This window comes from Schistocerca americana, chromosome 1 (genome assembly GCF_021461395.2).
Source record: "Schistocerca americana isolate TAMUIC-IGC-003095 chromosome 1, iqSchAmer2.1, whole genome shotgun sequence".
Taxonomy (NCBI): Eukaryota; Metazoa; Arthropoda; class Insecta; order Orthoptera; family Acrididae; genus Schistocerca; species Schistocerca americana.
Genome location: NC_060119.1, coordinates 515,407,234 through 515,421,790, shown reverse-complemented (window position 1 = coordinate 515,421,790; position 14,557 = coordinate 515,407,234). Strand labels below are relative to the sequence as shown.

The window sequence follows — 14,557 nt, the reverse complement described above, 5'->3', positions numbered from 1 at the left end:
CTCTGCAGCCAGCTTACGCATCAGCAAGTGCATCACGGAAAAGTGCTTGCCTCAGGTGTTAGGAAATACCCTGGACAGCAACCAAGTGGGCCATTTGTCGTACACAGAATTTTTGTCAGCTGTCATACGAAGGGTCAGGCTCACCAACAGCAGCACACGCATTGACATCCACTGTGCTGCTATCAAAAGCACTATTTCACCTCCACATGTCATGTGTTTAGACGCAGTTTCCACTGTATCCGTGTGCCACAAACATATTTATGCCAGCACATAACCATGGAACACCAGTTCACATGGAGCTCTCCATGAACGAGGTCTGGGAGCTTAACAGTGACTGCTGCAGCAATCCATATATTAGAGTCTCTCCTGAAACCTCCAGCAGCCTGTTCTCTAATGTCAGCTAGTTTACTGACCTTGGACCTTCATCTCCAATACTATGTTAAGCTACTGGTAGTCGTCACGCTATACTGAGATCTAGCCTTAACCACAATAGGCCTCCAGAACTTTGGTATTGTGGTGTGTCACAGCATTCCTTCAATCAGAGACAACTAGTGCACCATGTGAGACAGTAACTCTGAATGTAGTAATTGTGACTCTGCCTTCCATGGCTGACACTCAACTGGAATTACCAGCTCTCACCCAATTCAAGGCAGAGAATTGACTGAGGACTTTTTTTTGTGTCTGTTAATTAAGCTCCAATGAAGGATCTGTTTTCATCAATAAACTTGTTAATCACAGCCACCTGGGCATCAATTTTCTCGACGTCTAACCCACTGTGAGCCAGAACTCATGGACTGTTGGGAAACCAGAAAGGAACAAAAATCACAGCATTTCTGAACGGTAAGTATTGAAAGTATACAATAAGATAAGAAATAAGGAGATTCGCTGAAGTATTGGCACAGAATGGAATATGTAGAAAACACTAACAGACAAGACATCCAATATGACAAAAGGGAATAACTTCTGTGTAACTAGAAGGCATTGTAGAGGACAAAATACTGAAGGGAATATAATATATCCAACACAAAATTGAGGTGGAGAGACTGGTACACAAGAGAAAGCTGTGGTATGCTGCACATCAAAACTTTCTTCAGCAAGGAAATATTTTCCTTCCATTTCCTCTCTGAAGAATGAATCTAATTTTTTTTACTGGGCTATATGGTTAGGACACTGCACCAGTATTCCTGTGGACTCCAGTTCAAACACTCATCTGGCTATCCAGATTTAGGTTTTCCATAGAAAATCATTTTAGGTGTCTGCCAAGGTGTTTCCTCTGAAAATATACAGCGAATTTCCTTCCCTTGCTTTCCCCATCTGAGCTTTTCCTCTGTCTCCAATGATTTTGTCATTAACAGGACATTAAACACTAATCTTCCTTCCTTCCTTTGCGAATATTATCAATTTTCCACATCAAATTTTCCTTTTGAAACAATTTCAATACAACTGCGAAATCTGAGTTTCAAAATGTAACATTTTACTAATTGCAACGATGTTGACTTACAAGTTTTGTAACTCAATATATCCAAGGGCTGGAATGGTAAAATATTTCATACAGGAACTGGAAATGGAGATGATAGATGAAAAAAATACTCGTCTAGAGAATAGTGCGACACTAAGAACAAGTGAGACACTACCCCTTTCAAACATAAATGTTAATTCTTCAGTTCCCACACTTTATTGACAGAGAGCCAGCAACTTCTTTAAATTCCTTAAAGTATTTATTAACTATTCTGTCACCAGTTGCAGTATTTATATTAGGCGACTAGTTCGAACCTTACAGGTTCATTTTCAAACCTGGCCAACTGATGCTGCATTGACTCTTGCTGATATGTAGTTCGATTTTGACTTGGTAAAAGGTATGTTTGGATTATGGCATGCATTCTGCTAACATTTATAAAGCATGTGTTGCCACTTTGATGTTTATTATTAAGATCAGGCACTTTCAGTGCAGCCTCAGAAAACCAGGTTTGGTTTGAAACTAGTGACCTAATACTGCAACTTTTGACAGAGTTGTTAATAAATGCTTTAAGGAATAAATGTTAATTCTGAATGCTTACAGCTACAGGCCACAATTTCTAGTTTCTTTTCTATAAAAAGGTCCAAAATAATGTCACACACAAATGAAAAACAGACAAGTCATTCAGAGCCATACACAGATGGAGGAGTCATGGATGTAGGCTACAAATGGAGTACAAAGGAAAGTGTGACTGAAACTTGTTACGATATGTATAAATGTAAATAAAATCTGGTATTCTATCTAGCCAAATTATTGCAACTAAACCATTCTCTTTTTTCTCTCTCTCACTACAAAATGGTACAAGAAAATGGAACACACAGTATAATTTTATAACATACCTCTTGCACTGAGTTGAAAACAGGCAGGTTTAGATGGGTTTTTCCACCTTTACCAGGGGAAACACCTCCAACAAGGTTTGTCCCATAATCAATAGCTTGCTGGCTATGGAATGTTCCTTGTTTTCCAGTAAATCCCTGGCAAATGACTTTAGTGGATGAAGTCAATTTGAGGTTGGGCCTTGTTGATGTGTAGTTTGTTCTGACACAATTCAACCTTGGAGCTACGACAATGAAACAATATATATAACATTCTAAAACAAACTGACGGAAAATTCAAGATAGACTATAATTACATGTATGAGCAAAGAGCACTACTTGTTAAATACAAGATAGGCTGAGCAGCAGACAAGCATGCAGAAAATGACTATTACGAAGTTTTCAAGTTACAACCCCCACCCCTCCTCCCCTTCTCTCTCTCTCTCTCTCTCTCTCTCTCTCTCTCTCTCTCTCTCTCTCTCTCTCCCCCCCCCCCCAGCCCAAGTACGGCAAGCATAGGTTGTAGCTGGGATGGGTTATGTGGTGGATGTACAAGAAGTGAGGGGGGAAGACAATCATGAATATGACAAGAGATTGAGCTCGTATGTACCAAATATGTGAGTGCACAATAATTTCCTGGTAGCTACAGAGATAGGCAGGATACAGAACTACTAAGAGAAACAGAGATATGGCTGTATGTTGTTGTTTGTGACAAACATGCTAATAATAAATTTGCTGTTTCAGAAATGCTTTTGTAAGTCATTGTTTGCAGTATTATAACCTGTCACAGTATCCCTCCAGAATGTTTCACCTCAAAACCTGACAGTTTCATTGTGTGATACCAGAACATTCTATTTTATTTCAGACATCCCATATATCAACAAAGCGCAAACAAACAAGAAGGATGATTTATCCATACCAACTCATTATGTTCTCAAACTTACTGACTCAGCGACAGGGAGCAATCTAAATGTGACAACTGATTCACTTCAAATGAGTTGGCAGAGAAATTGTCTGAGAGAAACATTAGTTGGTACACTACGTAAAAATAACAGTGAGATACGGTTATCCAAGTTGTCAATGGCCTTAGCTGGAACTGTAAAGTTTATCGATCAAGACAATGAAATGATGATTTCCCTCACCCCTAAAAAGAACTTTAAAAAATATCCTAATGTCAATAATGCACCAAAGTGGAACAATAAGTTATGAATCAAGCAAGCAAGAGGTTGTTGAATTCTATAAGCTAACAAAAGGCGGAGTGACCGTGTTGGACAAACTCTGCAAACACAATATTACCAAATGGAAAACCCTAAGGTGGCCATGAGATACTTCTGTGAAATGTTAGATATTGCAGCTGTGAACAGTTTCATTTTATTACAATGTAATAAACACCAAGATTCACTCCCAGTATGTGCATGGTCCATGTTCCTAAAAAATCTTGCATTGAGTTTGACCAAATTGGTGATAGAAAAAAGAATGCCCAATCCACGTATTTCAAGAGTCCTTCACACGACAACTGCCAATGTGTTATGAGGAAAAAAAAAATTTTTTGTTTTGTCAAAAAAGATAGGACTTGTGTTTCATTTTGTGTAGGTGCTTTGATTTGGATTTGATGACCATTAAATGCTAATGATTACACGATATGTCTACAATCAGTAAATGTTATTATTCAATAATAATATTAATTGTGTACCTATATCCACACAAACCTCATGGAAAAGGGAGCAGGTCAGATCCGATCCGACAGTACTGTCTATTTCGTCTCCAACCTCTCCCCCTTTGGAGGATAAAACATGTCTTCAGTTTTTGAGGTAATAAACACTAAAAAGAAAAATTTTACATTTATTTACAATGAGTGCATTACTGCACTGAATTATGGAAGTCTGATTTCACACACACACACACACACACACACACACACACACACACACTCTCTCTCTCTCTCTCTCTCTCTCTCTCTCTCTCTTGGCCCACTAAGAAATTCATTTATGGAATTGAAAGTGTTGGCCACCATTACATCCCTTAGTCTCCTCTTGAACTGGTCTTTATTGAGAGTTAAGCTGTCTATGGCTACTGAAATGTGTGTTTCTGAATAATGGGCAACTTTCTGAGACAAAGTAAGTGACTTTCAATGTCTGAATATTATTATTCTTTCTGTCTTCTAAGTACTGGTTCCATAAACTGAATTGTTGGTTTGAAAAAGATACATATTTTAATGACAAATTTCATAGAGGAAGAATATATTGGGAAGCAGTGGATACCACCAATAGTTCACTAAACAGGGTGTTCTTGAGTTTACACTACAACTAATTCTTATTACATGTTTTTGGATATGCAAAACTTAAACCTGGCTTGACTAATTACTTCAAAAAGGCATCTCATATGAAATTATGGAATGGAGTACACATAGCATGGCAGTTTCTTTCATTTTTATATCCCGTATCAGACACCATTCACATTGCAAATAGAGATTTGTTTAGGCACTTCAGCATTTGTTTGGTGTGCTCCTCCCAGTTTAATTTATTATTAAGCTCTAATCCCCAAGAATTTAACACTGTTCACTTCTTCTGATTGTTTGTTATCATATTTTAGGCATAAAGTAGTGGGAAACGTCTTACAAGTTCTGAACTGCAAGTAGTGTGTTTTTCAAAAGTTTAGTGACAAACAATTGGTTAGGAACCATTTACTAATGTCCATGAAAATTTGATCAAACAAATGTTCTAAGACTACATTTTATGTACTATTTACTGCAATGTTTGCATCATCGGCAAAGAAAATAAACTTGGCATCTGATAATGTTACAGATGAGGAATCATTGATGTACACAAGAAAAAAAGGCCCTAACATGGGACCTTGTGGGATGTCACACGTAATCAATACATATGTCTTTCCTGATGGCACCCTGCTTCATGTCAGACATACGATCTGGACCATTTTGCATAGTTCCTGTAATACTCTATTTAACATGATATAGTGATTTACACACAGCATGTTAGTATTCTGTGTGTTTTATATTTTGAGATACTGATTTGCACTGGATTACCATGACATTTCCTACATCTTGGTGAGATGGTTCTTGGATGAATTGGTGTACCATTCACATACAGTGATAAACACACTGTCCAGTTGTTTGTTCATCACAAGTGCCATATAAAGCAGTAAGAACAGGGGAAAAAAGTTCTGATCTTTTGTCACATCAATAAGGATTTGAACAAGAAGGGAAAGGAATGACTGTTCATATCTTGGAGTTCTTTGATTTTTTTTGTAGCTTTCACATTAAGAAGCTGGTTCAAATGGCTCTGAGCACTATGGGACTTACCATCTGTGGTCATCAGTCCCCTAGAACTACTTAAACCTAACTAACCTAAGGACATCACACACATCCATGCCCGAGGCAGGATTCGAACCTGCGACCGTAGCAGTCGCGCGGTTCCGGACTGAAGCGCCTAGAACCGCTAGACCACCGCAGCCAGTAAGAAGCTGGTAATATGAACAAAAACACTATATTGCTGTTGCCATAATTCTATTCAAATGTGAACCACACAGAATGAAACTTCTTTTGTAAACAGTTGCTGATTTTCCAGCTACATTACTTACCACTGTCATTCTATGTAAACAGAAGCTTCGTATTACAGATGTATACCCTGAGAACAGAGCAAATATCTGCATCTGATACAGTGTTTCACCATCGCTGTTAGTTTTTGCATGCCTTCCACACACTTTCATAGATTTCTATTTTCCTTATGGAGCAAATGAATTAGTCCTTGCACAATAAAATCTATAAATATGCTGAGGAGCACTCAAATTCATCGTTCATCTTCATCAATGAAAATAAGTCTTATTTATATGTCTTCCGTCATTTCCCTTGTTCTATCTATTCACGTAACTTGTTCAATATCGCACAATACAACACTTACAGGGCATAGACTTGTATGCCCTTTAAGCCCATTTAACACACAGGACATGAGCCGCCACGCCCTCAGCCTCATACAGCCTTCCTTCTAAATGTGTAGACTGCTTTACCAAATTCCTGTGTTATTTAAATGCTTGTCAAACAAATCTAAATCAATTTCTTTCATAATACAACCGCCACCTTCGCCTTGCCCTTCACGCTAAAATTTTTTTTGGAGCAATTAAATTACAACAGTAATACCACGAATATTACTCATACTTAATTAAGTTATAATTTAACAACATAATTAATTAAAGTGAGACTGAAACTGCAAAATCCTTTGCATTTTACCTCCTGTGCGGAGAAACCCTCTCACCGCGGCAGCCATTTCCAATCTGCAAGTGAAGGTACTAATACTTATTTTCTTTCTTAAATTAAATCTTTGGACCTTCTTTAAGCTTTTTTATAACAAATATAAACAGATCGTGTTTGGCGTAACTAATATGTAGCTATTGACCGTGTGCAAATAATATAAATAAGTAATCTAATCTGATCTTGTTCGTCCTATTGGACTTCATCCAAATGTCAATGACTTTCGTAGCTCTGAATTGCCGTACAAAACATGTGCCTGTGGAATGCTGTAACAACTGGTACATGAATTTTACCAGTTATATCGGAGGTTGTTTGATCTATGCTCTCTCAGAATATGGTTAAATAGGTGATCACTTTCCCCGATTCCCATCGCTTGTGTGTAGCAAAAATCTTTGACAAAATGAGTGGCGGACTGGCGCCAAGCAAAAGCACTGTTTACATATCAAATTTGCCGTTTTCGTTGACAAACAATGATTTGCATAAAATATTTGAAAAATATGGAAGAGTAGTGAAGTAAGTATGGGGTCTGAGACTATAATTACACGATTGCTATTTTTCGATTAAATGTGTTGCATGTTGTCCAAGTTATATTTGTAATTGTTGAAATACCGTAGCTTACGTCGAAATATGCGTTTGCGAACACTACATGTAATTGCTCTTATGTTATCTTTTACGGTGGTTACCTGTTTGCCCAATTAAGAGTTTTTTCAAAATATTTGATCACGAAACGTCAAAACTGAAGTACGAGTTAGTGAACCACGGAAGTTGGTGATCACTTTTGTTGGAAAGGGTGACAACGTAGCAGCGCTGTTGGATGACAGTATTTTTAGTCGAATTTATGCTTTCATAAAAATGTCTGCCTTCCGCAACCCTCGAACATTACACCCTGGAGTTACGTTCGTACAATACTTTACTCGCTGTGAGATAGAATTTATAATAGGCTTACGCCTTTCTCACTTGAATAAGCAGTTTGTTCAACCAGATTTAGGAACCAGCTTTGCCTCCATTTTCCGGTAAGGAGAAGGTGACATCAGCGTTCCTGGAAAATTAATTTTTCTTATACAACACCCAAATTTTATGTGATGGTTTCAGAATTGTGGAGGAATAAGTCTTATTTCAGTATTCATCAGGTGTAAGTAAACTAGCCACATAGTACATCTTTCCTTCAAATTCTTGTTCAGTTCCTTCAATTTGTTCTGCAGGGGTTCTTCAGGCAGACAAGCAGAACTTGGAGGTTGGTGTAAAAACTGTTTTACAGGCCAAATTGCTCCAGGCAAATGTGGGGTTGGTGCCTTTGAAAGAGCATAGCCGATTTCACAGTCAGAACTTGTGCTCTGTCTCTAATGGCTTCTTTCTATAACGATGGGTGGTTTTATACTAATCTTCCTTATTTTTTGGTCTATCTCCATTGTATAGAGGTAGTGATTCCCAAAGATCCTTCTTTTAAGAAACTGAGAGAGTTGTTCGATTGCTGTATTATGTGTCAGTAAGAACATGCACTCAGATATTTAAATTAGAAATGTTTATTGCAATGGTATTATGCTGAAAGACGCATACAAATGTTAGTTTCTTATGTTTGAAGACAAGCAGTGATCTACATATCATGATTGTTGTGTCAATTCTTACAAGAGGGGATATCCCTATGAATAGCTACATCATTCATAACAATTTTAAGAGAGTGACATATTGGCGTACAACTCATAAATGAAATGCCAGCCTTCTCATTACAGTTACATAGAGTGCCCTCCAGTATGAAATTTGATTTTATTTGTGCCTGTACGTAGGTTCAGTTATTTGGTATCCCTCATAGCCCACTCCCTTCAAACACACACATACACATAATGTTGAGTATAATAATGTAAAGCTATCATGTGATGGGTACCAAAAGTACTCTCATTTATACATCGTGATGTAGCATGCACAATATATATATATATCGATGAAAATCGTAAATCCTTGCAAGTTAAAAATAAACGTGCTCTACGCACAACTGAATATAATAAATGTTACATGTCGCCAGGAGCTAAATTCACTTCCCAGTCATTAATTTGCAGAGAGGGTGAAAATCAGATATTGTAATTTATAGCATTGCTAGAATTTCAACTGAGCTTTATTATTAGCAACCATTATAGTAACTGGTAAGAGGTGCATGACCTTGCCATTGGTGGGGAAGCTTGTGTGCCTCAGCGACACAGATAGCCGTACCGTAGGTGCAACCAAAACGGAGGGGTATCTGTTGAGAGGCCAGACAAACGTATGGTTCCTGAAGAGGGGCAGCAGCCTTTTCAGTAGCTGCAGGGGCAACAGTCTGGATGATTGACTGACCTGGCCTTGTAACATTAACCAAAACGGCCTTGCTGTGCTGGTACTGCAAACGGCTGAAAGCAAGGGGAAACTATGGCCGTAATTTTTCCCGGTGGCATGCAGCTCTACTGTATGGATAAATGATGATGGTGTCCTCTTGGGTAAAATATTCTGGAGGTAAAATAGTCCCCCATTCGGATCTCCGGGCGGGGCCTACTCAGGAGGATGTCGTTATCAGGAGAAAGAAAACTGGCGTTCTACAGATCGGAGCGTGGAATGTCAGATCCCTTAATCGGGCAGGTAGATTAGAAAATTTAAAAAGGGAAATGGATAGGTTAAAGTTAGATATAGTGGGAATTAGTGAAGTTCAGTGGCAGGAGGAACAAGATTTTTGGTCAGGTGAATACAGGGTTATAAATACAAAATCAAATAGGGGTAATGCAGGAGTAGGTTTAATAATGAATAAAAAAATAGGAATGCGGGTAAGCTACTACAAACAACATAGTGAACACATTATTGTGGCCAAGATAGACATGAAGCCCACACGTACAACAGTAGTACAAGTCTATATGCCAACTAGCTCTGCAGATGATGAAGAAATTGATGAAATGTATAATGAGATAAAAGAAATTATTCAGGTAGTGAAGGGAGATGAAAATTTAATAGTCATGGGTGATTGGAATTCGAGAGTAGGGAAAGGGAGAGAAGGAAACATACTAGGTGAATATGGATTGGGGCTAAGAAGTGAAAGAGGAAGCCGCCTGGTAGAATTTTGCACAGAGCATAACTTAATCATAGCTAACACTTGGTTCAAGAATCATGAAAGAAGGTTGTATACATGGAAGAACCCTGGAGATACTAGAAGATATCAGATAGATTATATAATGGTAAGACAGAGGTTTAGGAACCAGGTTTTAAATTGTAAGACATTTCCAGGGACAGATGTGGACTCTGACCACAATCTATTGGTTATGAACTGTAGATTAAAACTGAAGAAACTGCAAAAAGGTGGGAATTTGAGGAGATGGGATCTGGATAAACTGAAAGAACCAGAGGTTGTAGAGAGTTTCAGGAAGAGTATAAAGGAACAATTGACAAGAATGGAGGAAAGAAATATAGTAGAAGAAGAATGGATAGCTTTGAGGGATGAAGTGGTGAAGGCAGCAGAGGATCAAGTAGGTAAAAAGACGAGGGCTAGTAGAAACCCTTGGGTGTCAGAAGAAATACTGAATTTAATTGATGAAAGGAGAAAATATAAAAATGCAGTAAATGAAGCAGGCAAAAAGGAATACAAACGTCTCAAAAATGAGATCGACAGGAAGTGCAAAATGGCTAAGCAGGCATGGCTAGAGGACAAATGTAAGGATGTAGAGGCTTATCTCACTAGGGGTAAGATAGATACTGCCTACAGGAAAATTAAAGAGGCCTTTGGAGAAAATAGAACCACTTGTATGAATATCAAGGGCTCAGATGGAAATCCAGTTCTAAGCAAAGAAGGGAAAGCAGAAAGGTGGAAGGAGTATATAGAGGGACTATACAAGGGCGATGTTCTTGAGGACAGTATTATGGAAATGGAAGAGGATGTAGATGAAGATGAAATGGGAGATATGATACTGCGTGAAGAATTTGATAGAACACTGAAAGACCTAAGTTGAAACAAGGCCCCGGGAGTAGACAACATTCAATTAGAACTACTGACAGCCATGGGAGAGCCAGTCCTGACAAAACTCTACCATCTGGTGAGCAAAATGTATGAGACAGGCGAAATACCCTCAGACTTCAAGAAGAATATAATAATTCCAATCCCAAAGAAAGCAGGCATTGACAGATGTGAAAATTACCGAACTGTCAGTTTAATAAGTCACGGATGCAAAATACTTATGCGAATTCTTTACAGACGAATGGAAAAACTGGTAGAAGCCTACCTCGGGGAAGCTTAGTTTGGATTCCGTAGAAATATGAGAACACGTGAGGCAATACTGACCCTACGACTTATCTTAGAAGCTAGATTAAAAAAGGCAAACCTACGTTTCTACCATTTGTAGACTTGGAGAAAGCTTTTGACAATGTTGACTGAAATAATCTCTTTCAAATTCTGAAGGTGGCAGGGGTAAAATACAGGGAGCGAAAGGCTATTTACAATTTTTACAGAAACCAGATGACAGTTATAAGAGTCGAGGGCCATGAGAGGGAAGCTGTGGTTGGGAAGGGAGTGAAACAGGGTTGTAGCCTCTCCCCAAAGTTATTTAATTGGTATATTGAGCAAGCAGTAAAGGAAACAAAAGAAAAATTCGGAGTAGCTATTAAAATCCATGGAGAAGAAATAAAAACTTAAAGGTTTGTCGATGACTTTGTAGTTCTGTCAGAGACAGCAAAGGACTTAGAAGAGCAGTTGAACGGAATGGACAGTGTCTTGAAAGGATATAAGATGGACATCAACAAAAGCAGAACGAGGATAATGGAATGTAGTCGAATTAAGTCGGGTGATGGTGAGGAAATTAGATTAGGAAATGAGACACTTAAAGTACTAAAGGAGTTTTGCTATTTGGGGAGCAAAGTAACTGATGATGGTCGAAGTAGAGAGGATTTAATATGTAGACTGGCAATGGCAAGGAAAGCGTTTCTGAAGAAGAGAAATTTGTCAACATCGAGTATAGATTTAAATGTCAGGAAGTCGTTTCTGAAAGTATTTGTATGGAGTGTAGCCATGTATGGAAGTGAAACATGGACGATAAATAGTTTGGACAAGAAGAGAATAGAAGCCTTTGAAATGTGTTGCTACAGAAGAATGCTGAAGATTAGATGGGTAGATCACGTAACTAATGAGGAAGTATTGAATAGGATTGGGGAGAAGAGCAGTTTGTGGCATAACTTGACAAGAAGATGGGATCGGTTGGTAGGACATTGTCTGAGGCATTTAGTACAGGAGGGCAGCGTGGAGGGCAAAAATCGTAGAGGGAGACGAAGAGATGAATACACTAAGCAGATTCAGAAGGATGTAGGCTGCAGTACGTATTGGGAGATGAAGAAGCTTGCACAGAATAGAGTAGCATGGAGAGCTGCATCAAACCAGTCTCAGGACTGAAGACCGCAACAACAACAAGAGGTGCATTCATATCAGATTTTCTGCAGGTATTCTGACAGAACATTTCTGATTACTTGTTAAAATTTTCCCCTCCAAATCATGAGTTTTTGGTTTGATACAGCAATTGGATGAGTAGTTCTGTCATGTGGAGTGGGCAATGGGAGAAAAGAAATGGGGAACGTGAGGTTTAGACAAGGGTGGCTGACAGCCGGGAGGAAGGGGCAACAGGTGCATGAGATAGGCACGCATGTGGAGTTCTGTTCAGGGCACAATGATGTGGAGGACCTGATTGGTAAAAGAACATAAAAAAGATAGACTGTGGAGAGAAGTGTGTGAATGCTGCATAACTGACATTAGGATCATGGAGCAGGAGAGGATTTGGGAGTGAGACAAAGGTTAGTGGAGATCGGGGCTTGGAGTATTATTTGATCTAAGAATGACTTTCAAGGATAATTCCCACCTGTGTAACTAAGAGAATCTGCTAGTGGGTGGCAGGAATGGGGTTTGCATGGAGTTTGAAACAATCACAGAAATTGAGAATGCTGATTCACAGAATGTTCAGCTACTAGGTGGTTAACCCTATTTTTGGCCTGTTTGGCAGTGCTCGTTCATTCAAGTGGACAGCTTGATGATGATTTTGCCCATGTAAAATGCCATGCAGAAGTTATAGTAGAATAGTATATGATATGACTGATTCCTACATGGCTTTGTCTATGATGGGTTAGGATATGCCTGTGATGGAACTAGAGAAGGATGTTCTGGGGGGGGTTCATCGAACAGGTCTTCCATGGGGTATGATGCACGTGGAATGGGACTGAGGAATATATGCAGCATAAGTATGCACTACAATACATAGTAATGTGGATGAGGTTGGCGATGGAATACCACTTCGAGAGGAGTGGCAAGGAAATATTTGAAGCTGTGGTGAGGAATACGGTTACGTTGTCCAATCCAGGGTGATAGTGGGTAAAGAAGGAGCTGCAGTTGGTTCTTGGGGTAGTCAGAAGATGTAATGTTATTTCAGCAGTGTTCACCTGCCCAAGAATAGACACCAAGTCATGGACCATACATACCCCAAGATTAGTCACTCCCCCCCCCCCCCCCCCCCCCCCCCCCCCTCAACGACATTGTTCTTGATGTTGATGTATGATATGTGATAAAACTTCTGATGTTTCTTCTGCTATTGCAAATCCCAGGCGCCACTGGCCACTATGCAAGCAGCACTACATCAGGCAGTCTGCTTCAGATGCAACCAGATGAAAATTAGTATCAGATCTATCTGGCAATAAGCATTTGACAACCTTTCCTGTTTCATCTGTCACTCACTCAAAAGATAGCAGTGTCATTTCGTGTAGGGTGAAACTTTTTTTAAAAGTCTAAAACCCTTCCTGTTCCTTTGTTTATTTACAAATTGACAAAGCTCACATTGTGAAACATCTGCTGTATACAGTGTCATACTCAGATCGACCCCTTTTTTTTACGCTTATTTTCACGTTAATACTTCAATGCAAATGGTTTCATCCACAACCATGGAATGACCCAGTATATGCCAGGATGACCATGCAGTAACCACTAATCATAAGTACTCATCTTGATGATGGCTGCCTATAGTAGCTGCTAAAATGGCAGTTGTTTTATCAGGTGATGTAGTCACACTCCACAGAAGAATTGAAATTGACTGTGGCCACAAAAGCCTATGTTTCTATATTAGTCACTTCATTTAGACGTAAGATTTCAAATTCCAACTTCTTTGCCTTTGATATGTTTAAACTTGTAGAGAGTCTGTCTCTCTCTCTCTCTCTCTCTCTCTCTCTCTCTCTCTCTCTCTCTCTCTCTCTCTCTCGAAAGCTAAGGCTAATAGTAGCCAGAGTGTTAAAAAGTCTACGAAGGTTCTTCTGCTAGGGGAAAGACATGGTAGTACAGAACACCCTGGGAGTGAATTCAAAGTATTTGTATGTCCTTGGGGCAGAGGTCACAAAAGTTTTTCACAGTGGCCCTGGTAACTGACAAAATGAGGAGTGTGGTTTGCATCATCATTCTGTACAATACTTGCAAACCAGAATGAAAGCCCTGGGGGAAAAAAAGATGAAAAACTAAGTTAAGAGCTCTGTGTTATTCATGGCTGAATGGCACACAATGCACAAAAAACAGGGACAGTCAACATATTTATTTATTAAAAAGTTGTAAAAGAAGGCAACATTAGCAAAAAGATAGTTACATCAGACCTAGTGTGCAAACATGTAAATCTATAAAGAAAACAGTAAAAAACGTTACTGAGATAAGTGACGCTGAAGGGTGGCTTTCAATATTTCATCAATGGTTGTTTTGATATTGCTGCATCTAATATTTAATAAGGGAATTGCTTTCATCAGTTGATCTCGGTCAATGTTCTGACTTCATATACTTCATTTTTGAAAATGTTTGCTCACAGACATAAGTTGTTCCAAATTCTGTTGCCTTACCAGTGACCAGTATCAAATTCTTCAGTTTGGCAAACTCAACATCTAGTAAGAAACAGTTGAATTTAAAAAGTTTTCTTTCAACAAGCCATTTGTTTGCAAATCAGTGAGCAC

General features: G+C 38.9%; 2 protein-coding genes across 4 annotated transcripts in view; one reads left to right on the top strand and one right to left on the bottom strand.

The window, feature by feature from the left end:
- Positions 1-6,798, bottom strand: part of LOC124605137 (succinate--CoA ligase [ADP/GDP-forming] subunit alpha, mitochondrial) — a 74,472-nt gene extending 67,674 nt beyond the window's left edge. The window contains exons 1-2 of the mRNA XM_047136624.1: positions 6,575-6,798; positions 2,356-2,576 (exon numbers count right to left, since the gene is read on the bottom strand). Coding sequence (XP_046992580.1) covers positions 2,356-2,576; positions 6,575-6,611 — 258 coding nt within the window. The 5' untranslated portion in view covers positions 6,612-6,798. The remainder of the gene's footprint in view (positions 1-2,355; positions 2,577-6,574) is intronic.
- Positions 6,799-6,811: 13 nt separating this feature from the next.
- Positions 6,812-14,557, top strand: part of LOC124605149 (zinc finger CCHC-type and RNA-binding motif-containing protein 1-like) — an 82,514-nt gene continuing 74,768 nt past the window's right edge. Inside the window, exon 1 of one of the 3 annotated variants that reach the window (XM_047136640.1) lies at positions 6,812-7,108. In XM_047136640.1, the coding sequence (XP_046992596.1) occupies positions 6,996-7,108 (113 nt within the window). In that variant the 5' untranslated portion in view covers positions 6,812-6,995. Of the gene's footprint in view, positions 7,109-7,411; positions 7,609-7,662; positions 7,728-14,557 lie in introns of those variants that run through there. The other 2 variants (XM_047136632.1, XM_047136648.1) reach the window with 2 other exon arrangements.